This window comes from Danaus plexippus, chromosome 8 (genome assembly GCF_018135715.1).
Source record: "Danaus plexippus chromosome 8, MEX_DaPlex, whole genome shotgun sequence".
In the NCBI taxonomy this organism is placed as follows: Eukaryota; Metazoa; Arthropoda; class Insecta; order Lepidoptera; family Nymphalidae; genus Danaus; species Danaus plexippus.
The window spans coordinates 868287-893992 of NC_083542.1; the positions used below are offsets into that span (position 1 = coordinate 868287).

The window sequence follows — 25706 nt, forward strand, 5'->3', positions numbered from 1 at the left end:
CGTCGTCTGAACTTGTTGTCAAACCTTATCTAGCTCATGCATTCTGAGATCGTGTTGCGACAAACAGACAATTACATCTCAATATATGCAGGATGCATTTAATGGTTACCGATTAATATTGTTCATGTAACAGAGATATTAAACATAACATGGGGGTAGGCGTAAACTTTCCAAACTAATATCCCTCTTATAGTACAGTCCGGTTGTTTGTTTTATCGACAGACATACTTCAAATCTTTATCAATAGTGCAATAGTTATGTTTATCAGGGGAAGCTGCGATGTTGGTCCTAACATCCTGTGACGAGTCGACGAACTCTCACATATAGATTACCTCACCACTGAAAAACTACATCAATTTATATCTTTATATGAAAAAAATCTGTTTTTTTTTTTGTTAATTTTAATAGATTGAAGAATTCAGTATCAGACTTTGTATAATGACAGTAAACAGATTTGTATGAAATTGGATCGAAATTAACTTAAATTACCTAGTTATTAAGGTGTTTTTCCTTTATTTTAAATAAGACAATTAGTATAATAGCGTATTTCTATGTAATGTCACTTAATGTATACAATACGGAGCAAATCTGTTATCTAATGGGCCATAAATCCAGAGCTGGTTTCTTTAGCCAATTTCGGAGTACAGTGGGCGGCCACCAGACAATTCTAAACGGTTTCTCGTTTAAATGTACTTTGGCTTAATGTATTGTATTGTACGTATTGTATTTTATAAACGGTTATTTTGGCTGAACATAATGTACGTAAGATTTGAATAATAATTATTGTAATGAATAGTTAATGAACACTAGAAACGCACGGATTGTTATATAAGTACTTGATTACTGTCGGATCTTGAATGCATGTTTAGGTGTAATCTATTAAAGGAGAATAATTAATACATAAATAAAATAATATAGGTCGCAATTGAAAGTTCATTGTGGCAAAACTACTGGGTACATAGCAAATATTATACGGTTTAATTTATTTCACACTGGACTCTCATCTAATAGAATTAAATATTATAATAAAACAACGCTATTTAGTGCAGAACAGAACTAACGTTTTTATTTAAAGTAGTTTTGACGTTAACTAAACCATCACAGATGGCAGCACAAGTTCACAGATAACATTTTAGATATTACTTTTCTACACCCCCACTATATCTAACAATGTTATATTGATAAAAATCAGTATAATGAACAATTATTAACTTTAACATATGTGCTGAACCCCCAACTTATCCAATAAATAATAATGCTTATTAGAGCACAAGCTCTTTGTAAGTAAGTCAGCTGGCATCTCAGCTGATGGTAAATATTTAACATTCACAATATTATTATTTACACATTCTCTAGAAAAATGATAACGTATGTCAATGTGTTTGCTTCTCTTATGAAAGATTGGATTTTGAGTTAACTTTAATGCACTCTGGTTATCATTATATAATTCAATAGTGTACTTCTTATTAGTTATTTCAAACTGTAAATTTCTTAAATAAAGAGATTCCTTACATGCTTCAGTTAAAGCCATGTACTCGGCTTCACTGCTTGATAAAGCCACGGTCTTCTGTTTCTTTGTCTCCCAAGAAATTACACAACCTGACAAAGTGAAACAGAAACCCGTGTAGGATCTTCTATCAATAGTGTTCCCACCCCAATCAGCATCTACAAATCCTTCAATGACAGAGTTCCCATCTGCAGAAAATTTTAAACCATAATGTTTGGTCAATTTTAAATATCGCAATATGCGTTTTACATATGAACAATGCTGTTTGGTATAGGAATTATTAAATTGACTTAAAAAGCTAACTGCAAATGCAATGTCTGGCCTTGTAAGAACCGCTAAATACATTAAAGAACCTATCATTTGTTGATAAGGAAACAATAACTTATCTACATTATTCTCATCTTTAGATGCATGTAACTTAGTCTCCATTGGAGTTTGAACAGTTTTACATTGACTCATTTTGAATTTAAGTAACAGCTGATCAATATAATCTTCCTGACTTATTGATATTGTTTTCTCACATTTATTTACTTTTACATTTACTCCAAGACATTTCTTGATTTCACCTAAATCTTTAATTTTAAAATTGTCAGATAAAACATCTTTTAAGTGCTTAGTAGCTATAATATCATTTGAAAAAATGAAGAAATCGTCGACATACAGAGTAACAATAGTTTTTAACTTATCCTGTGTTTTCAAAAACATACAAGGTTCTATCTTAGATTTAACAAAGCCAATTTTTAAAAGACATTCCTCTACTCTCTTGTACCATACTCTTGAAGACTGTTTTAAACCATACATAGATTTCTTTAATTTAAGAACTTGACCTTTCTCTACTTTCTCAGAAAAACCTTCAGGTATTTGTATATAAATGTCTTCTTCAAGAATTCCATACAAGAAAGCAGTTGTCACATCAAGATGTGTTATATCAAGATTAAGTTGAACAGACAGAGCAAATAAAAGCCGCAATGTGGTATGCCTCACTACAGGTGAGAAAGTGTCAGTATAGTCCACACCTTGAACTTGTGAAAAACCTTTCGCCACTAAACGCGCACGAAACCGAATGTTATTATCACAATCATATTTTTTACGTAACACCCACTTGCACTTTACAACTCTAACATCTTGAGGAGGATTGCTAATCTCCCATGCATCATTCTCTTTGAAACTTTGTAACTCTTCAGCCATAGCTATTTTCCACTGTTCTTTTTCAGGTCCGGCTAAGGCATCCTGAAGAGACAATCCTGTCACATCATCATATGTGCTCTCACCAGCACAAAAATTTGAACATTTGAACCTGTCTGGTTGCTTCCTCTCTCGTGTAGGTCTTTGAGGTCTAATCTGCGGGATATCTTCAGCTTCAGAATCACTAGGTTTATATGTCTCATCAACCACATCCAGAAATGTGTCCTCTGAGCTATCTGTGTGGTCAGATTCCGAGTTTGGTTCATCTATATTAACTTCTTCTTCCCCCACTGAATCAAAACTCTGAGAGGAAACTTCCATCTGACATTCAGATTTTGATTCCTGCTCTATTATAACCACATCTCTACTAGTCAATATTTTCTTTGTTTCTGGGTTATACAGCCTGTATCCCTTTATGTTTTCTGGATATCCAAGGAGAATGCATTTTTCTGACTTCTTGTCCCATTTCTTGCGCTTCTCTTTAGCTACATGGACCATTGCAGTACTACCGAAGATTCTGATATGGCTTATGTCGGGCTGACAGCCAGTCCATATCTCATACGGTGTCTTATTACCCAATGCTGCAGCCACGCTTCGATTCTGTAGATATACTGCCGTGTTAGTAGCCTCACCCCAGAATTCTTTCCCTAGGTTGGCATCAAAGAGTAAGCATCTTGCCTTTTCAACAATAGTACGATTGAATCGCTCACATAATCCATTTTGCTGCGGTGTGTATAGATTACTTTTTTGGTGTATTATGCCAGCACCTTTTAAATGATTGTCAAACTCTTTATTACAGTATTCTAATCCATTATCACTCCTTAATACTTTGATTGTCTTCTTAGTTTGATTTTCCACCTGGGCTTTGAATTCTTTGAAACACCTCAAAGCCTCATTCTTGTGTTTTAGAAAATAAACAAACACCATTCGACTACAATCATCGACAAACAACAAGAAGTATTTGGATCCTCCTATGGATATATTTTCCATAGGCCCACAGATATCTGTATGGACTATATCTAATAGGTCACTGCTTCTCTGATTGATACTCTTGAAAGGTAACCGACACTGTTTGCCTTCGCAACATGTATCACATGAAGATTTACCAATATCCACTTTTTCATCAAAAGACATACCCTGTACTGCAGTCTTCATCTGATTCAGGTAGTCTTTATTAATGTGTCCTAATCTGCGATGCCATGTAACACCTGATACAACTGATGCAGCCAAATGTTCCTGGTTTTGTAAGTTTACTTTGTACACTCCATTTTCTAGTAATGCTGTTGCTACTAACTTATTATTTTTGTTATATACCGAGCAACTACTATCAGAAAAAGATACCTTGTTTCCTTTGCTTATGAGTTGGCTGACTGATAGCAAGTTAGTCGCCAGACTTGGAACACAATAAACGTCTTCAACCATAATTTCGTAATCAATATCACCAGTTGTAGTTATAATTTTCACATCGCCAGAACACAAAACTGACAACTTTTCACTGTTCGCAACGATAATTTCCTGTTTCTGATCATACGACGCATTCATAACCAAACTTTCATTTGCCGTAAGGTGTACACTGGCTCCAGAGTCAATATACCATGCATTTTTACTGAAATTCCCGCTCAGGAACACAGCACTAAACGCATTAGACTGCATTCGGGGTTTTTCCTTGAAGTTCGATGCGTTATTTTCGTTATTAGTACATTGATTTCTATAATGGCCTTTTTGTTTACATCTGTAACATGTCACGTTTGACTTTGACGTATCGGCAGTGCTACCAACATTGACATTTTTTCTTGACGCCATTTTATTTTTCTTGTACTTAGAATTCGAACGAGCTGCGAACGCGCCGCCAACTTCATCACGTTCCTCTATGGTTGACTCCATGTCTAACAATTTCGATTTGATAGAATCAGCCGTTATGCTAATGCCTGAATGCTCAATTGCCATGATCATCGGTGAAAATCGATCCGGCAATCCTGCTAATAACAATGAGCCTGTCCACTGGTCATTTATTTCAAAACCCGTGCCACTTAATTTTTGAGCCGTGTCAATAATTTGAGTCACGTAGGACGTCATTGAACTGCAGTTTTCCAATCTTATCGAAATTAGATTCCGTAACAGATTTATCCTTCTTGAAAAACCGTTGTCATCGAATAACTGTTGTAGTTTATCCCAGAGTTCTTTCGTTGTTCTTACACTTTTCACATGTACAAACAAAGACGGGTCGATTGTCATAATCAATTTTGCTCGAGTTTTCTCGTCGTCTGCAGCTCCTACTACAGCTCCTTCTGGCTTTACACAATGTTTCATGCCTTCAAGGATTAGGAAATTCTCTGCCGCGAAGCTCCACTCGCTGTAATTTTCCCGCCCGCGTAATTTGGGTACATTTACCAAGTAGTTTGCCGCCATCGTAATTCTGAATAAAATACTTTTATTTCACGAATGTCCAGCCAATCTACACAACACAGTGTAAACGCGTGTCGAAACAGTCTTTTTAACACTCGTACCGTGACGAAATACTTGTTAAAACACTACTTTTCATTAATTTTCTGGGCCCATAACCTATAATAAAACAACGCTATTTAGTGCAGAACAGAACTAACGTTTTTATTTAAAGTAGTTTTGACGTTAACTAAACCATCACAGATGGCAGCACAAGTTCACAGATAACATTTTAGATATTACTTTTCTACAAATATAAAGTTAAAAAACCTATTATTTTAAAAATCACTACAGCTTTAGTGATGTGTGTTTTCTTTTTGATAGCAAATGTATCAAACGTCGAGTCTAGCGGCCAGTGAGTTGTCTAAATATCATAACTAAATTTAACACATTATTTCGCTAAAATTATTCATAATAATAGCAATTGACGGTAACACGAATTGCTGTGAAACATATGGCGTACAAGAAAAGGCCGTTCGGTACACTTCGCGTATTTTGAAAACGACACCAAATAACCAAATATGGCTAACAGCACAAGTCACGTACTATAAACCTTCGTTTGTAACCATAAATGTACATTATGACTCACTCGCTGCCAGCACATATAGAGACATCGACTTTATTACATCGCAATAATGCATCGTGTTATGTGGGAGATAGATAAGGTGCAACCTCCTGGGCCGGACGATTATATATAATTTGATAAGGAGTGAAGAAATGCTAACGTAATTTTTGATGCCATTACAGAGCTATGATAGTTGTTAGTGACGTTTGAAACCAGCGCTTAATGTATGAGTACAAAATTATGGATTATCTTTTAATTAGTAATCAATGATAACCAATTCCGGTCTTATAAGCGACGGCCTTGCACTAGATTAGCAGCTGATTATTTGATAACATTCCCATCAGATCGAACTGAATCAAGGGACATTGGTTTCTCATATTAGAACTCCTCTCATATTATTATATGACTCATATTTTTAATTAATGTGGATATTGAATAATTTTATAAGAACGATTGTTTTATGGACTAACCACGGACAGATATCGCGCGACACAGACGAAGCTTTGTTGATGTTATCGTGCGCTCTCTGTGAAACAACACCCGTACAGATGCTGTCATGAATGAATGTTGATCATCTCACGTCTGTGATAACGTCAGCTCGCCATCGTCCCTTGACATTCATCATCTTCATCAGGCTATACTGATGTCTCTCATAGTCTGACATACGAAAGTTTATGTATAATAGGTCCCCTTAATAAACTTCATAGCAAAAAGCACTTAATGGATTTTAAAGTAATTTAACTATGATATAGTCAATGCTTCAGAGAAACGCTCGAGTTATGCCGAACGTAGAAGGAATATGTTTTGTATGCAGCCATATGACTCAGACGATAGATTGCGCTGACGGTTGGTTACCATAGCCATATATATATGAGCACACTATTAGCTTCTTTCTGAGCTGAAATCCGAAGTCTGTTCAGACGAAGCCGCCGGCAACATATTGTATGAATATAAAAACCGTTACGAGCGCCTCTCCATAACGATATCTTGTTTTTTCTATATGTTGAAATTCTTGAACATAATGTGAGTCACCCTCACTCATGTGATGGGTGTGAATGTTTTATGTATGGATCTTGGAACACTGATTGTTTAAATGATATAATATGTATTCTATAAAACACTAGGTTATGTCCTCGGTTTCTCGCGTTATTTGCATGTTTATTGGAAGTAAGAAAAAAAATAAATCCTGCGCTTACAAAGTGTTGTTTTAATAAGACATTTTTTTGTCGTTGAACTAGTTAGAATATTGTTTTTGTTGTGATGTCTAGACGTTTTCTTTTTTCGATCTTATTTTCTGTTATCATCCTATTTATTTAAAAGTCAAACTGTAGTCTGTACTCGTTTTTACAATCAGGTCATCAATAAACTGTGAAGGACGTTGCTTGGATCTCTCCTTATGGGCAGGTTTCTTCTATATTCATCTTCGCCTCCGGTTTGTTATCACTATTACGAATATAATTTATGTATATTATTTTTATATAACAAAATAACATTCTCTGAGCTGAATTCTTATCCGGTGAGTCATCAGACTTGATGGTGCCACGATTTTCCTTTGTGAGCATATTTTTGTTCAACAACTGATTACACAGACGGTATAAGTTTTTGTTATTTTCACCCTTATTGTAGTGTATAGAGGGTTGATATTGCTTAGCCTTTGACACGGATTACGCGTCAAAACAAGCCCCGACCGCAGGTTTCGCTTGTCGTAATCATTGAATATCACCGTTAGAAACTATATGATATTAATATAGTCTTATAAAACAATAATACTGATTCAAGATTTCATCACTGTTACTTGTTAAGCCATTATTCTTTATCACTCATTCAAATATTTCTAAACTAATAGTAACACACATCAAATATGTAAGGAGTTTGTCCAGCTGTCAAATCTCGTAACATTTCTCAGACTGTCTATGGCAATACCATTTGGTGTACTCACCAAGGTACCACACGTTGGGACAGCTCGGACCAAATTAGGCGGGCGTGTCGTGGAAACTGGGCCGGCTGGTCATACAGATGTTGCATCAGTGATCAAACGACACACTATGGAATAAACCTAACGAATGTTTTAATCAATTTAATTATCACACTACGGCATCTATAAAGATTTCTGTCATGTAATATTTATTAATTAATAATGAAATAATTGTCAAACTAAAAATTTGTCACAGCATATTATTTTTCATATATATCTTGTTCTGAGATCGTAAAGTTACAATGTTATGGCATAACGTCCAACAACACAGAGGACTGTTCTATGATGTTTAATGTTTATATAACATTACGGTGACCTGTATAGGGTCAGATCGCAAATTGATTCAACGCCAATAACTGGCTCCCTTATCACTCACTGATAACAGGCCGTTTGATGTAGCCGAGAACATACGACGTTGGATTGATTTAATAAAAATCGATATAAAATCTTACATCAGATTGAATTTACAATAGATTGTGAATTTTGTTGCAAATTTAAAATATATGAACTATATGGTTATATATAAATATCGTATAGATTAAGAATACTTTTTCTAAAGTCACAAATTATTTTTCCATTACTCTTAATATCTCGACATCTACTCGATAAATCTTTTCTATACTTCCTTTACATTATATTATTAATTAGTATTAGGTAAAATATATCATAATTATATAGCCAATTAATGTTTGTTGTGATAACAAGTTATAATTGCTTGTTTGTTTCGATTTTATAATTTGTTTATTGCATTCGAATGATCTGTTTCGACCCTAGCATAGTGCGGTTAGTCTCATTATAGATAATTCTAGGTCTTTCTTAGTGAATAACTAGCCGAGATTCGATCTTAAAGTAACAACAACTGTATAATACTTAGATTTTATTAGAAATGTTCACGTTAACTGTCAATTAATATCACATATTTGGAAAATTATAAACTTATAAGTTTGTTTCAGTCATACAGAAAGTAGTAAAACGATTTGTATTAAATACTGTCTGTTTATTTGTCACGAATCGTATGTAGCGCCGGGTGGAAACTGATGTTAAAATGAAGTCGTACGCTTCACTCATCAAACAGAGTCAAATACCATAACATTGACCCTTTATTGATGGTGTATTCCAACCATGATGTTGGTCGTGACGAATTCTATAGAAGCAATCGTCTTCCTGTCTTGACAACCAGCTGGCCATTAACTGTCTTTGAGAAATGGATCTTAGCAGCCTATTATTAAGATCGCTATCAACGTATTTTTATCGGTAGTGTTAAATAAAGAAATTCAGATCTAAATTTTCTTTACAATTTAAATTGGATCTAATAAGACTTATCCAACCAAACAGGATATTTTTTGTAAATACCGGAACTTAAACTTTCCTACACTAGTATCAGGTTAGCACCATCCAAAGCTCTTTATCATCTTTCGTTGGTTAACATTATATATATTTTATTGAATTTATTTCTTACCTCAACTAATCTAACGTTCTTCTGTCAGACATACTCTGGTCTCTTCTGCGTGGTGGTCAATCCGTACAAGAAGCTGCCGATCTACACGGAGAAGATAATGGAGCGTTATAAGGGCATCAAACGCCACGAGGTACCACCGCACGTGTTCGCAATCACCGACACAGCATACCGCTCCATGCTGCAAGGTATACTACCAAACCTACCACCTACACACCGCCATTAATGTATACTTAGATATGTATATATAATAAATGTTTTTGACTTAAAATCAGAGCACCACATATTTTCGTACATTATTTTTATTTATATTTTCTCTTCAAAACTAGCCCACTTAGGTCTCAATTTGCAATGTTATAGGGATGTTCTAATATTCTCTTTGTGATGCTTTTTTTTTATTTGTACTAGTTTACCGATATAACTCTAGATTATCGTAATAAGGTCCCAACACTATTTCTTCTTTAGCGTCGAACGTTTTAGGGTAAAGCTCAATGACGCAAACAGAAAAAGCCTTTCAGTGTACTTCATATTTGATGTGACTATGAACTAATGGGACGTGTTTGAATCGTTTGCCAAGTGGCAATGTCATTACACACGAGTTTTAACTTGTGATATAAGTTGAAATTATTTTAGTACTTAATGAGATCTAAGACTTTCCTTCTTTTAATCCCTAATCTTTAATTAATGAATCTGAACCAACATCTGCAACTCGTTTTCCAATCGTATTGAATTTAAATTTCCTTGTACATTATCTAGTTGAATTTTTACATATAATATTAGCCGAATTGCTTAAATGCTAAAATGAATGCAGCTGAATGGTTGGCATAGTACATGTTCCGTGTGTAACAGATCGCGAGGACCAGTCCATCTTGTGTACCGGCGAGTCCGGTGCCGGCAAGACCGAGAACACCAAGAAAGTGATACAGTACCTCGCGTACGTCGCAGCCTCCAAGCCCAAAGGCTCGGGCGCGGTGAGTGACGTCATCACACATTAATACTTCAAACAAAGTGTACATTAATTGTTCCAGTTTGTATAAATTGTATATTAGTTCTGTAACGTTTATTTTTCTGTGTTAAAGCGTTTTCATGTGTACCGGTTCGAATGTCGCGTCCGGGTAAGACGGAGTAGTTATTTTTTTTTCACGTCACAAGCTCTTAAACAATATTATTATTATAAGATTCACGTATTATAACACCCGTGGACATTTTGAGGTCATCCGTTATTGCTAGATGCCAGTAATTTTTGCTAAATCGTGTTATACATATATTTTTTTTTTGCTTGTAAAAAGATTTAAGCAAAAAGATTCTACTTCTGTGAGTTTTAATTCGTTTTTATATTGTTCATAATTATTATTCAAATTAAATAATATATAGAGCTACTTATGTTAGACTAATTTTTTTTTTTTAAGTTATAAGAAAATTTTGTTATCAATTTCTCTCTGTATATAAAAGATTTAAAAAACATATTAGATATCATTTTTTACTGTTAGTCATGTTTTTTTCATTATATAAAAATCCTGCTATGCAATATAGTCAGTGGTATTTGTTGTTAATTTGAAAAGAATTAGTATATGTATACATTATGTACAATACATAGAATTTAATGCACAAACATTTCAGCAGACGTAATATATTTCTTTTTCTTCTATTCTATAACGCTCGCGACCGACACAACAGGGACCTTCGCCGCAGTTGATCATAGTAAGTGAAATTTCATTAATTTAATTATATCATACACTGAGATAAGAAACACATATTATATTTTTTTGTATATAACAGTTCCTTTGTAAGTGTTCTCTTGTATTTAATGTAAATAATTTATATTATATAAGCCGCATGCCAATGACTGCGCTGAATATCACTTATGTATAATGTATGCGAATCATTACACGCTGCTACACTCTCTGTACGCAGAGCAATGGACCGTCGTTTGAGGTAATGAGTAATCAAACCAATTATATACTTAGGACATAACACATATCATTATATGTAAAATACTGACCATTATATGCACTACATTCAACTCCTTCCCAAACAATCGATATGTTAGTGGTCAATCGCATCCCGAAGTACCGATTGGGTCATATAAGGAGTACATTATGGGAGCTTTAAAGTCAAATGCATGGCCGTACATTAGCCAACGTTTAGAGATTCATTTCAATGTTTTTTACAGGGCGAATTAGAACAACAGCTGCTTCAAGCCAATCCTATCCTCGAAGCGTTCGGTAACGCCAAGACAGTCAAGAACGACAATTCATCGCGTTTTGTAAGTCATATGCGAGTTTGTGTTGTGATATGAAGGACTTTATTATAATAATATTCATCGTTGCAGGGTAAATTCATTAGAATTAACTTCGACGCGTCCGGTTTCATAGCTGGAGCTAATATTGAAACCTATTTACTGGAGAAGTCGAGAGCCATCAGGCAGGCGAAGGACGAGCGGACGTTCCACATCTTCTATCAGCTGTTAGCGGGCGCGACCTCTCAGCAGAAGGCGGAGTACATACTAGAAGACCCCAAAAGCTATCCCTTCCTCACGAACGGCGCGCTGCCGGTGCCGGGCATCGACGACGCCGCGGAGTTCCAAGCCACCATCAAATCCATGCACATCATGGGCATGAACAACGAAGACTTCAACTCGATATTCAGAATCGTCTCAGCGGTCCTGCTGTTCGGCTCGATGCAGTTCAAACAGGAGAGGAACTCGGATCAGGCCACGTTGCCTGATAATACTGTTGCACAGAAAATTGCTCATTTGCTAGGTAAGAAATTGTTTGGTTTGATCCTTTTACGCCGCTTTTGAAGTACATATTCATGAATTTAATTCTTTTCCAGGTCTTTCTGTGACAGAAATGACAAAAGCTTTCCTCAAGCCGCGGATTAAAGTGGGTCGTGATTTCGTCACCAAAGCACAAACTAAAGAACAGGTGGAGTTCTCTGTCGAGGCTATCGGCAAGGCTTGCTACGAACGTCTCTTCAGATGGCTGGTCAACAGAATCAACAGGTCGCTGGACAGAACGAAGAGGCAGGGCGCATCGTTCATAGGGATCCTCGATATGGCCGGTTTTGAAATATTCGAACTGAACTCCTTCGAACAGCTGTGTATTAATTACACGAACGAGAAGCTGCAACAGCTCTTCAACCACACCATGTTCATCCTCGAACAGGAGGAGTACCAGAGAGAAGGCATCGAATGGAAATTCATCGACTTCGGTCTGGACTTGCAGCCGACGATCGACCTCATCGACAAACCCATGGGCATCATGGCCTTGCTCGACGAGGAGTGCTGGTTCCCCAAGGCGACGGACAAGACGTTCGTCGAGAAGCTCGTGTCGTCACACTCCGTACATCCGAAATTCATGAAGACGGATTTCAGAGGCGTCGCTGACTTCTCCATCATACACTACGCGGGGAAAGTTGATTACTCGGCCGCCAAGTGGCTCATGAAGAATATGGATCCTCTGAACGAGAACGTGGTGTCGCTGCTGCAGTCCTCGCAGGATCCCTTCGTGTGCCACATTTGGAAGGACGCCGAAATAGTCGGCATGGCGCAGCAAGCGATGACCGACACGCAATTCGGCAAGAGAATAAGGAACGGGATGTTCAGAACGGTCTCCCAACTGTACAAGGAACAGTTGACGAAGTTGATGGCAACGCTGAGGAACACGAACCCGAACTTCGTCAGGTGTATCATACCGAACCACGAGAAGAGGGCCGGCAAGATAGAGGCGCCCTTGGTCTTGGACCAGTTGCGCTGCAACGGTGTGCTCGAAGGTATTAGGATTTGCCGTCAAGGTTTCCCCAACAGGATCCCGTTCCAGGAGTTCAGACAGCGCTACGAGCTCCTCACGCCGAACATCATCCCGAAAGGCTTCATGGACGGCAAAAAGGCGTGCGAGCAAATGATAGAGGCGTTGGAACTAGACCACAACCTCTACCGCGTCGGTCAATCCAAGATCTTCTTCAGAGCTGGAGTGCTGGCGCATCTGGAGGAGGAGAGAGACTACAAGATAACCGACCTCATAGTGAACTTCCAAGCCTTCTGCAGGGGATTCCTGGCGAGAAGAAACTATCAGAAGAGATTGCAGCAGCTGAGCGCTATAAGGATCATCCAAAGAAACTGCGCCGCCTACCTCAAGCTGAGGAACTGGCAGTGGTGGAGGCTGTACATTAAAGTGAGCATCTCACATACACTTAAAATTCTATAATCTATTCTATCGCATGATACATTCCCAGGAATGCGACTGTCGTGTTTTAAAAACACGCCAACGCCATTATTATGTAGGAATTACTATTATAATGTAAATAGCCGGCGAGGGTACGCCGATGGTTTATTGTTTGTCCCCGGCTGCTGGCTTTGTTTCGGCTCTCATTGTAGCGATCCTTGTGTCATCGATGAACAATGCCCTAAATATTGATTACATAATTAATAGACGCGTATCCACGGACTCCAGTCCGCCGATTCAATTGATATGAAATGAATATGACTGTTCACAGAGACGGGGACATTGAAGTAAACAGAATTCTTTATATTCTTATAATTTCCAGGTGAAACCTCTGCTAGAAGTGACGAAGCAGGAAGAGAAGTTGACTCAGAAGGAGGATGAGCTGCGCCTGATCCGCGAACAGCTGGATTCCCAGCTGAAGTTGTGCCAAGAGTACGAAGCCAAGTACCAGCAGGCTAGCGTCGAGAAGACCGAGCTCGCTGAGCAGTTACAGGTGATGTAGATATTAATTATACATATGAAGAATTTCAAGGTCTCTAAAATACCTCACAAATTTATGAAGCAAAGCTTACAGATTTAGAGATAAGTTATAGTGCAAAGAAATATATCATATTTGTTTAGAAGTTCCATCAATGATTATAACGCTGTTTACGCTTTAATTACAATAAATAAGACATGTTTGAAGTTTCTATTTCAAGAGATTGTGTTTATTGAATTTGATGACAAAAAATGGTAGACTTTAGTATATTATTCTGTCAAAAAGATTGGTCGTGTATAACTATAATAATCATTTATATATTCATCATAGGCGGAACTTGAGCTATGCGCTGAAGCCGAGGAGTCCCGCGCTAGGGCGGCCGCCCGCAAGCAAGAGCTGGAGGAGCTGCTGCATGACCTGGAAGGAAGGATAGAGGAGGAGGAGGAGCGGTGTGTAGCGCTGCAGCAGGAGAAGAAGAAGCTACAGCTGAACATACAGGTAGAGACTGATGTGACAAACAGCTCTATAGACGTATAGGTCGTTAAAATTCAAAAGGAATTGTGAATGAAAACCTAGAAATACCGCGTCCCTGCTGCATCTTCAATGGAGCTGCCGCGTCCACGCACGGTTCAGTCAATTAATCTTACTATATATTATATGAGAATATAATATACATAATGTTACCAGTAATACAGTTTGTTGCTTAAGTAATGGAGACGCCGGACATACATGACGATTAACAAATATATCATTACATATCATATCATTGAACGATATGTTTATTAAATTGTATTGTGTTTTCTTCCAGGATGTGATGGAACAGCTGGAGGAGGAGGAGGCAGCTCGTCAGAAGCTGCAGCTGGAGCGTGTCCAGTGCGACGCCAAGATCAAGAAGCTGGAGGAGGACCTGGCGCTCAGTGACGACACCAACCAGAAACTCCTCAAGGAGAAGAAGGTACTTCATTATTTTGTATGAAGCACACAGAACTTATTGATCACATGTACTTTATAACGTTACAAAATTAAGTGCTGCATTGATATAGTTCATAAACTGTTTATAATATTTCCAGGTCCTAGAAGAGAGAGCTAACGATCTCTCACAAGCACTCGCCGAGGAAGAAGAGAAGGCTAAACATCTGAGTAAGTTGAAAGCGAAACAGGAGTCTGCTATTGCTGAGCTGGAGGAAAAACTATTGAAGGTATTAAGATAACATCACGTAGAAGGCAAAGTAACGTATATTTTTGATCATGTGTAGGAATTTTCTAATATTTTTATTTTAAAAATTCTAGGACCACCAATTAAGGCAAGAAGTGGACAGAACCAAGAGAAAGCTGGAGACAGAGCTCCAGGACGTTAAGGAACAACTGGTGGAGAGGAAGGCGCAGCTCGAAGAACTGCAGATTGTACTCAGTGAGTTGGCGACTTGGACTTAGTTTAACAAATATATAGTAATGCATTGTGAGAGGTATTCAGGGGTTTGTTGATACGACAGGACAGTGGCTTGGAGACTACACAAGTAATGTCACTCACAGTTATCATTACAATATCTGTTAGACCGTCAATAATCTGTTATATTGTAACATTGCACATGTCATAAACAGCTGATCAGCTCTGTGGGGACTGTGTAATGTATTTAATTGTATGACATTAACGTAATTTCCCTGGTATTCACAGAGAAGCGCGAGGAGGAATTAGTGGCGGCCAACGCACGGGCCGACGAGGAAAGCTCACAAAGGAACAACGCACAGAAAGCGGCCCGGGAGGCCCAGGCGGCGCTGGACGAGGCACGGGAAGACCTGGACCATGAGCGGGCTGCCAGGAGTAAGGCGGAGAAGCTCCGGAGAGACCTCAACGAGGAACTGGAAGCTTTGAAGAGCGAACTGCTGGACTCTCTCGACACCACAGCCGCCCAGCAGGAGCTGCGGTCCAAAAGGGAGCAGGAGGTGGCGGTCCTCAAGAAGTCGCTGGAGGAAGAGGCCGGCGCTCATGAAGCGGCGCTGGCGGACCAGCGACACAAGCACTCGCAGGAGTTGCAGCTGCTCAACGAACAGCACGAACAACTCAAGAAGGCCAAGGCCGGTGAGTCCAAGGAATGATGAGAGGTTTCGTCTCATTAGGGGTTTCCCAACCTCAAATATGGGGAGATTAATTTCATGAAACCAAATATCAAACGATCACGAGTTATATGGATAACTAGAATCCGTGAAAATCAGCTTGAGAATCTCTGGTCTGTACATTGTCGCTCACACTATTAGTTTAGGAAGGAGGACAATTGACAATACATTAATTATATTTCCACTATGTCTTTATTATTTTATAAGGAGGCTCTAGAGGCTCTTTATTATTTTATAAAATACGATAATTCCTCAGAAAATCCTCCTCGCTCTTTGATTCTTTGACAGATGTCACATTTACGGTTTCCAAATTTGAAAATGTCACGTCTGACACAGACGTTAGTCAATCGAAATTTTTTACATGTCACGGACCAAACTTTTGTGCTTTTATTTTATCAGAAATTTTTAATGTATGTAGCTTTGGTACGATTATACAATGGCGGCTGTTAAGGAATTCAAGCAGAAAATCTTTAAATTCGGTTTACCGAAAGACGGCAGCTTCGAAGTAGAGAACGTTCAGGGTCACGACGAGGGTAACGCTTTCACGTCCACCAGAGATTACTGGCAACACATGTGCAAGGACGCGCCCGCCGAGGGCAAGCCGGACGTGTCGCTGCAGTATAAGTGTAACTATATCATAATGACTCGGGACACATGGTAGGAGTTCGGTTATAGGTTCGTCTGTAATAATTCCGCTACAGAGGAAATGTGGCCTGGTATTATTTGAAAAGTATCTGCTTTAAAAAATATATTCAGTGATAATGACCGTCTCTCACTTTAATTACAATTTCATATACAACATAAAGTCTGAAATTCGTGTGCTTAGAAATTTGTTTGATCTACAAATAAATATATTTTTCATTGGTTGTAACAAATAATCATCTTTTTTTTAGTTTATATCTTTAATTTAGACAATCACATTAATTTTCTTAAGTCGTTTAAATATAAAAATGTATGCCTCATTTACAATTTGTATTTGCTTCCTGTATGAAATCTTTAGCATCCGATTGTAGGTGTATATTTTTCTATTATAAACGATATTTTGTAATTGACTCCAGGTCTGGAGAAGGCCAAGCAAGTTCTGGAAGCTGAGAATGCAGACCTGGCGACCGAGTTGAAGAGCGCCAGCGCCGCACGCGCTGAGAGCGAGAGGAGGAGGAAACAGGCTGAAGCTCAGCTACAGGAAGTGGCCGCTAAACTACAGGACGTGGACAGAGCCAGGTGAGAAAATTAGTAAAGAAGAAACACAAAAAAAAAAACAAACTAATTTGAGCGTTTAACACGCGTTAGATAGGGGTAGCTTAAACTTACACCTGGGTCGCACGTCCCAGGCACTGTTGAAGCTCCTCTCCCTGCCACGCAATGGACCCGGCACCCTCACGGTGGATCCATGTCGGGATAGATTATATTTTCAAAAATCAAAAAAAAGTTCATAAAGCGATCAAACTTATTTAAATTATTTCCGGAAATATCAGAGCAACTCTTCAGTATAACGAATGGTTACAGAGGTTTGCTCTGATTGATAATTATTTAATTAAAATTGCAATTGTATGACCATACAGTTATGTATGGAGGAGGTGTTATATAGTGTACATATGCCTTTATACCAGGGCGGAATTGGCGGAGCGCTGCGTGCGGCTGCAGAGCGAATCGGAGCAGGCGCTGCAGCAGCTGGAAGCCGCTGAGCTGAAGGCGTCCGCCGCAGCCAAACAGGCCGCCACCGCCGGCGCCAACCACGTGGAACTACAGGTGAGGACTTCAAACGCTTTAAACGCAATAACATTAATACGGAAGAATGAACTTCATATCCTGCATATCAACAATTGTTAAAGGATTCCTGAAAAAGATTGTAGTATATAAAGACAAGGTATATAATGGCTTCTGTTTACAGGCCCAGCTCGAGGAGGAGACGAAACAGAAGCTGTCGCTGCAGACGAAGCTGCGAGCTGTGGAGCAACAGCTGGAACAGGCCAGGGACCAGCTGGACGAGGAGGAGGAGGCCAAGGGCAACCTGGAAAAACAGGTATGAGGGCAAATTAATAAAAAAAACTTGTTTGAAACAAATAGAGGTTGAATTTTTGACAATTAAATATTATCTCATGTCTGTGGACATGTAACTTGAATCATTTATTTCTCTCTGAGGTCAGCTTAAAAATCCATGTACGCAAAATCGCTGACATCAACTAGTGACCTGTATAACTATAACTAATAAGGCCCACATTAATCTATATTAATACTGTTATAGAAACCTTCTGTATAAGAACATTAATGACTTCCAGGTCGCAATGCTAACCCAACAAGTGGCCGACGCCAAGAAGAAGGCGGAAGAGGAAGCGGAAGTCGCCGCCGCCCTCGAGGAACAGAGGAAGAAGCTCAGCAAGGACGTGGAGGCACTGCACTGTCAGCTGGAGGAGAAGCAACAGGCCAATGACAAGATAGAGAAGAGTTAGTATTGTATACTTATATATATATATTCTATAACCTTCTATATTTAGAATAGACAAATATACAAATTTAAACATTGTGTACATCTAACTCCATATCTGGTACTGCATTTATTTATTTTTTTCATTCATTATGGACCAATCCTAGGATAATAAAAATATTGTTTGTCTGTGGTTAGTAGTTGGAAGAAAGTAGTTTGTGTCTCATATGAGTGATTGTTGTAAAGGTAAAAAGAAGATTCAGGAGGAGCTGGAGGACGCCAACATAGAACTGGCGGCGCAGCGAGCCAAAGTGCTGGAGCTGGAGAAGAAACAGAAGAACTTTGATAAGGTAGGACCGACTGGTGTGACGTGGAGCGAGGGTAGTTGGATGGTGTACGACGGATAGTGAAGAGAAATGTGTCCAAAATATATTCTCAAGAGCGGCAATTAGATTTAAAGGAATTATAGACTTTGCAGCAACACGTGCGGACGGGCAGACGAGATCCCGGCTGCTGCAAAGTAACCGAAACCTCGGGAGTATGTAGTTTAAAAAATAATAAAATACGCGAAGTAATCTGAAAAATATTAGTATCATTTTAGTTTTTGTTGTCTGTTTCGTTGTTTATGTACGAATCATTATATTTTTTGTTTATCTTCAAAGGTCTCCCTAATTCTGAATGTTGATATCCATCGCTCTGTCTAGATGTCAGCACTTTTCCTTCATGGCGCTTATAGAATGTTTATATTTTTTTTTATTTTCTCTTACTTGTCATTAATCCTGATGTTAATTTATTCTTCCTTATCTTGAATGCCTTAGTTTTAATTATTCTAGTTATATACATTATTGTTTTTTGTTCGGCTAGGTTGTTTCTGAGGAACGTGCCGTGGCCGAGAGGAACGCGGCCGAAAGGGACGCAGCGGAGAGGGAGGCTCGGGACAAGGAGACACGAGTCCTTTCACTCACCAGAGACCTGGACCAAGCCGCCGAGAAGGTACGGCCGCGGCATACATATTATATCTATACATACATAGCTCCAGATATGGTGGTTAAATATATTGAATGATCAGTTCAACCAGTCAAAGCTGGTTTGATAAAGCAACTCACTATCATCCATGAGGCGCTGGTTCTATGAATTTTTCATTCTATTACTTCTGTTTGAATTTTAATTCGGGAGACATTCAGACACATGACAGATTGATACACAGACTGTATTGACAAAGTTGGCGGTTGATTGAATTACAATTTACCCGTAAAATACTGAATAGCTACCATTTACTGGGCTGTAGATAATTTATAGTTACTTGATGATGGGTTGGAGTTTATAGAACGAAAATCACAAATCACAGATGATAATGGAATCACAGTATTGGTAGATATTGATATATAAAAAACAAAATTATTCACAGATCGAGGAGTTGGAGCGTTCCAAGCGCCTCCTGCAGTCGGAACTGGACGAGCTGGCCAACACGCAGGGGACAGCCGACAAGAACGTGCACGAGCTGGAGAAGGCCAAGAGGGCGCTGGAGTCACAGCTGGCCGAGCTAAAGGCGCAGAACGAGGAGATCGAGGACGACCTCCAGCTCACCGAGGACGCCAAGCTGCGCCTCGAGGTCAACATGCAGGCTATGAGGGCGCAGTTCGAGAGGGACCTGCAGGTGACGATGGCGGGCCACTGGATGCTATGGCGATTAGAATGAATGGAAATATTAATGTCATGTTATGTTACAGGCTAAGGAGGAGGCCGGCGAGGAGAAGCGCCGTGGCATAGTGAAGCAGCTGAGAGAGCTGGAGGCGGAGCTGGAGGAGGAGCGGAAACAGAGAGCAGCCGCCGCCGCCAACCGGAAGAAGATGGAGGCCGACCTCAAGGACGCCGAGCAGGCGCTACATCTGGCCAACAAGGTCTGTATGGTCTCTCACTGAGCAGGGACGGACTAATATTAAATGATTGAAGATTTTTAACGGTATCAGGAGGAATAGCAGGATTTGTATTTTCAAGCCAGTGGTTGTCGGAGCTCGCTAACAATCAAGTGACACTCAACGTATTGGGGATTCCTTTTTGATCCTTTACCTTTTTCCAGTTGTGTGTGTATCGGTTTCCTTTAATGGAAATTAATAAATTAATTATATAACGCGATTGAGTCAAACAACATTGCGATAGCTCTTGTTTGTATATTTTTATCCAGATTTTTTGTTTTCTTGTTATTGTCGTTTCTTGTTGTAAATTTTACGTCGTTATATTTCAACATGATTACATTTAATTTAAAAATAGTTTGGCGATCAAATGTACGAAGCATAATGATATGACGTATTGGCAGGTGAAAGAGGACGCGGTAAAGCAAGCGAAGAAACTGACGGCTCAGCTCAAAGAGGCCGTGCGAGAGGCGGAGGAGGCGAGGGCCGGGAGGGAAGAGGCCGCGGCCACCTCCAGGGAGGCCGAGAGGCGCGTCAAGGCGTTAGAGGCTGAGGCGCTACAGCACGCGGAGGAGCTGGCGGCCGCAGAGAGAGCCCGCAGGCACGCAGAAGTCGAGAGAGACGACCGCGACGACGAGCTCACCGCCGCCGCCGCCAAGGTACCGCGGCGAGCGCACACACGCGCACCATAGTGCACAAATATTTGTTATTTTATTTCGCCTGATATTTCTGATGTATTGCTAAAAAGCATTTTTGACGTAAAAATGTATGAATTAGCCAAAAAGAATGATATTTAAATAAAGCCTTTAGATGTGTATTAATTGCTAATTATATTTCTGTTTCAGGCGACTCTTCTTATTGACGAGAAGAAACGTCTAGAAGCGAGAATAACAGCTCTGGAGGAAGATTTGGATGAGGAGCAGTCGAACAACGAGATTCTCAACGACAGACTCAGGAAGGCTCAGGTGGGTTACATATGACAGTTTGCTATATGAAATGAATTAAACTACATCCATACATATATATCGTTGTTTCTAAAGGGGCGGCAACACGGCTGACGTCACTCATGTCCCTTCTTTCAGCACGATCCATGATATATCAAAATGAGACTTCAATTCTTCTTAATATCCTCGTATTTCTCGAAGGTTCTTCATATTCACATTATTCACCGGTCCGCACGAATTTAACTGTATTATCGTAGAACAACTCCGAACGCCGCGTCTATGCCAAAATTCAAACATAGATTCTGCTCGTAACCAGTCTTTGATATCATAATTGGTGACAGCCGCAAGTTGTTGTTGTATTCGTCATTGATGACAGCGCCGACATATAACCGGGTATATGATAACATTTCCAGAACCAAATCGACCAGCTGACGATGGAGCTGGGCACAGAGAAGGCGGCCACACAGAAACTGGAGAGCAGCAAACTGGTGCTGGAGAGGCAGAACAAGGAGCTGAAGGCCAAGTTCGCTGAACTGGAGACCTCGGGCCGGGCCAAGACCAAGGTAACTCATATAGTCCAGTAGCCGAGTTGGCAGAAACACTGGGACTTGTTATTCCCCAACATTAGGTTCGAATCCTGCTTCAATGAGACTTTATATGTTATATATTAATTATCATCTCGTTGTCTTGTTCTTTGGAAAATTTGATCAGACAGCATCTTATATTGGAAAATTTGTAAAAATTTTTAAGGCATTGGCCGACATATCTCTAGATATTTTTAGTGCATTTACGATAAGTCAATAGTTTCTGTCGGTATGAAAATATGAAGTTACTAAATCTATGTTTACTATAAAATATTAATGTAATATTAATCGTGATTTACAGAGTATGATCACGTCCTTGGAGCTGAAGGTCCAGAACTTGGAAGAACAGCTCGAAGCGGAGTCCCGCGAGCGACTCGCCCAGCAGAAGGCCTCGAGGAAGCTGGACAAGAAGATGAAGGAACTGGCGCTACAGCTGGAGGAGGAGAGGAGGCACTCCGACCAGTACAAGGAACAGATCGAGAAGGTGAAGTGGCCAACACCTGGCACCTGGAAGTTACCAGGGCTCTAAATGTATTATGAGTGAGACGTATACGTGAGGTTATATACAAGTCGCAGGCAATGAACCTAACCCAAGAGGATAAAAATACCGCGGCAAATTATAAAATGCGCTAAAGTTATGAAATATTTTATAAAATGGTGACAATTTACAATCTGCTGTCGGCGATGTGTATGACGCTTCACGTCTGAAAACCGAAGCCGTTTGTAAACGGACATAACATACAAATTGCCTGCGACATATACTTGTTATTCGTTCTCATTCATTTTAATTTTAGAGATTACAGATGTTTCACACAGTATCTGATATGCGGTGATGTTGCTACAGATGAACAGCCGCGTCAAGACGCTGAAGCGCGAGGTGGACGCCGCGGACGAGGAGGTGCAGAGAGAGAGGGCCGCCAAGAGGAAGGCGCAGAGAGAGCTGGACGACCTACTGGAAGCGCAGGAGACGCTCTCCAGGGAGTGCACCAACCTGCGCAACAAACTCAGGTACCATACACAAGAACTTTAAATATTTTTCGAAGGTTCTACCGTTATTATTATATTACATTACTAAGACGTGTCGTTGATTATCAGACCCTCCTTGGCCGACGATAGCGACTAGAGAGGCGGCGAGCGAGAGGTAAATAGGGTTGCGCTTAGTGTCGTGCTATTAAAATGGCAGAAGTAACAATTATCGTTAAGATAAAAGGGAAAGATTAAAAAGGGTTTATTGAAGATAATTCTGATGGTTCGATGAGCTTTGAGGGGCTGGCTGCAGGAGCTTAGAGTGGCATCATTGACATCACATCAACGTATCATGCGTAACCGAGTTCATCCGTGTGGAAATGCTTTGACTGTGTTTTGGTTGTATTTTACATGTTTTTTTACTTATAAAATATTAATTGTATGATCGGGAACAATCGATTCGACACTACATTGTAGGTAAGATACTTCCTAGAAGGCTTCGAATATCGTTTCTTTTTTTCCACACTAACAGTATTGTCTTTAAACAGCTTGTCTTGTGTATGTTGTACATGTGTGTTCTACGTGTTCTCCAGGCGTCAAGGCGGTCCGATGTTGTCCGGGGCGTCGTCCGGTCGTGTGAAGCGCTCGTCCCTGGCCCCGGGGGGAGCCTCCGGGGACGAATCCTTCGACGACGGCACCGACGCCGCCAACTCGCTCGAGTGAAACAACACACCGATAGATGGCGCCGACGGAAATACCGACCTTACACTCCGAGCGCTCGACACTGCTAACGGTCCTGTGTCGAGGACTCGAACAATATATACTGTCGTTTTAGTCTATGCTTTCTTATTGTATCGCGCGGTTCTTGATTATTATATTGTATCGTTTCCTCCGACGCCATCTCCTAGTTTCGAAGTGTATTTATCAAGCTTACGATAATCTCGTCTGAAAAAAAAAAATGTATAAGGTATGAAATTTTATGTAATTAATTTTTCGGCCAAAGGATTTGACATTTTTGTAACATGATAAAGTAACGGAGTGCTAAGTACAATGCCGTGTGGAAAGGAATCGCGCCGCTCTCGGCCCGCGTGTCCCCGCGCGCCACACGACTGTCTATATCCGTTGGCTGTAACGGTCGAGTGAGGCGACGCCCGACCGCATCCGCGTTCAGTTCGTATTAAGTTTGTTTTCTCCTTTGTCACACTAAACGGTGGAATATAAAATTTTTGATACGTTTGTACATAACGATAAGCTAACGATATACGTCGAGGGAGCCTCGCCTCCGCTGTGACCGGGCCGTGTTTCCCGACTGTATTTTGGTGCTCGTTTTTGAAATTGCATTTTACTTGCGATGTGTTTCCTCGCGGTCTGTTTGTGGACGGTTTTTATGAATTTGTTTTCCGAGTTTTTTACACTGCGAACTCTCGTCCAGCCTAAGGCGGAACCAGCAATCCCTCAGTATTAGTATCGTGAACATTCCTCGCGCCGGTCCCGACGAGATCGGCTGATAAATTAAACTAATTGGTGATATTGTAATGAATTTTGTTTTTTTTTTCTGAAGCCCCCGAGTATTATTATTTGTGTCAAATTACACGTCTGGTGTTGCATTTATCGCGACTGAGCGGAAAGACTGTTGCGACAATATTTTATATCCTTGACATTTTTCAGATATATATTTTTTTTGGGTCGTTGGGTATATCGTAGCCGGGTGAGGTCACCGGCTCGCCCCCCCCCCCTCCCTCTCCCAGCAAGTGTATATAATGTCAGTGGTGTGCACTGATCGCTTAGTTGCCATAACATTTTAATCGTAGTTGTAAGTCGTCAGTCTCAACCGACGTTCGAGACGTGTTGGTAATATTCTCCGCGCTTGTACTTACTGGTGTTTTCTAAAGATTTATTTTTTATTTTTGGTTATATTTTTTTTACAAGTTAATACGAATGGTGTATTACCTCACGCCGACGAGCGTCCCAATCGTCTGTTGATCACTATGCCGCCGGCGAGCCGCGTGTCTGTGTACACGCGCGTCGGTTCGCCCGGTTTATAGATGTAGGTAAAACATAGTAATACATTGTGGCCTTAGGTCGCGGACGCCGCGTCGTCTTGGGACTAGTGTTTTGTATCGCGCCTTTTATTATCGTACCCCGAGTCTTGATTGATGTCTTGACCCTTTTTTATGATATAGTTTTGTTTCTGAATAATAATATAAAAAAAAATTAAATGTAAGAAAACCATTGAAGCATAAACATATTTTACATAAATATTATATTTAATTATTAACAATATTGATAATTGTAAAATTGGCCATAGGTTGTAACGAGTTATCGGTTGGCATGCCAATTAAACAATTTTTCATGATTTTTAATAAGAGCGTGTTTTATTTACCCCGAGTTTGTCACTTTGTATAAGGTCCAAGTTCTGTTTCTCCCATTCATCGTCACGCCAGGGAGAATCTTGATGATGGACTCTACAACTTGCAGTTTCAGATTATATTTAGGGGGCGAGAAGTATAACAGCTAAATCTCTCTACAACCTACTAAAAGACTTGGGCCTCTCCAGAACTAATATCAGTTGGTTCTTGGACCGTACTTCGAAGACAGCCCTAGTGGGTTTGTTTCAGATTTCTTTAGGTAGAGAGAACGCGCGTTAGTTAGGGGCTCCTTAACCTACATCTAGGTAGCAAGTCACAGGCACTATTGAAGCTCCTCTCCTCGAAAGCGCAGTCTGAATCCATGGAATGATCAGACGTTTCGTCTCATATTTTGTTTATTAGAACAGCTTGTTAGTTTTCTCTTTTTTAGGTAATTTTAAGGCCACTGAATTAAATGTTGATCCATTCCATAAATCACATTGTTAACAGCAATTTTATTTAAAAAAAGAAAAACAAATTATTTTAGTTCTTTTTCTCAAACGCTTGGCTATTATCC

General features: G+C 39.8%; 1 protein-coding gene across 2 annotated transcripts in view; it reads left to right on the forward strand.

The window, feature by feature from the left end:
- Positions 1–25147, forward strand: part of LOC116770824 (myosin heavy chain, non-muscle) — a 40114-nt gene extending 14967 nt beyond the window's left edge. The window contains exons 2-28 of one of the 2 annotated variants that reach the window (XM_061521095.1): positions 9162–9318; positions 9980–10101; positions 10808–10831; positions 11304–11396; positions 11463–11892; positions 11966–13305; positions 13679–13849; positions 14165–14332; positions 14643–14789; positions 14905–15033; positions 15125–15245; positions 15510–15914; positions 17008–17170; positions 17560–17698; positions 17841–17972; positions 18229–18394; positions 18621–18724; positions 19239–19367; positions 19783–20031; positions 20105–20275; positions 20692–20946; positions 21133–21252; positions 21645–21794; positions 22117–22299; positions 22660–22823; positions 22911–22956; positions 23375–23514. In XM_061521095.1, coding sequence (XP_061377079.1) covers positions 9162–9318; positions 9980–10101; positions 10808–10831; positions 11304–11396; positions 11463–11892; positions 11966–13305; positions 13679–13849; positions 14165–14332; positions 14643–14789; positions 14905–15033; positions 15125–15245; positions 15510–15914; positions 17008–17170; positions 17560–17698; positions 17841–17972; positions 18229–18394; positions 18621–18724; positions 19239–19367; positions 19783–20031; positions 20105–20275; positions 20692–20946; positions 21133–21252; positions 21645–21794; positions 22117–22299; positions 22660–22823; positions 22911–22938 — 5460 coding nt within the window. In that variant the 3' untranslated portion in view covers positions 22939–22956; positions 23375–23514. Of the gene's footprint in view, positions 1–9161; positions 9319–9979; positions 10102–10807; positions 10832–11303; positions 11397–11462; positions 11893–11965; positions 13306–13678; positions 13850–14164; positions 14333–14642; positions 14790–14904; positions 15034–15124; positions 15246–15509; positions 15915–17007; positions 17171–17559; positions 17699–17840; positions 17973–18228; positions 18395–18620; positions 18725–19238; positions 19368–19782; positions 20032–20104; positions 20276–20691; positions 20947–21132; positions 21253–21644; positions 21795–22116; positions 22300–22659; positions 22824–22910; positions 22957–23374 lie in introns of both variants that reach the window. The other variant, XM_061521094.1, reaches the window with a different exon arrangement.
- Positions 25148–25706: the final 559 nt, after the last annotated feature.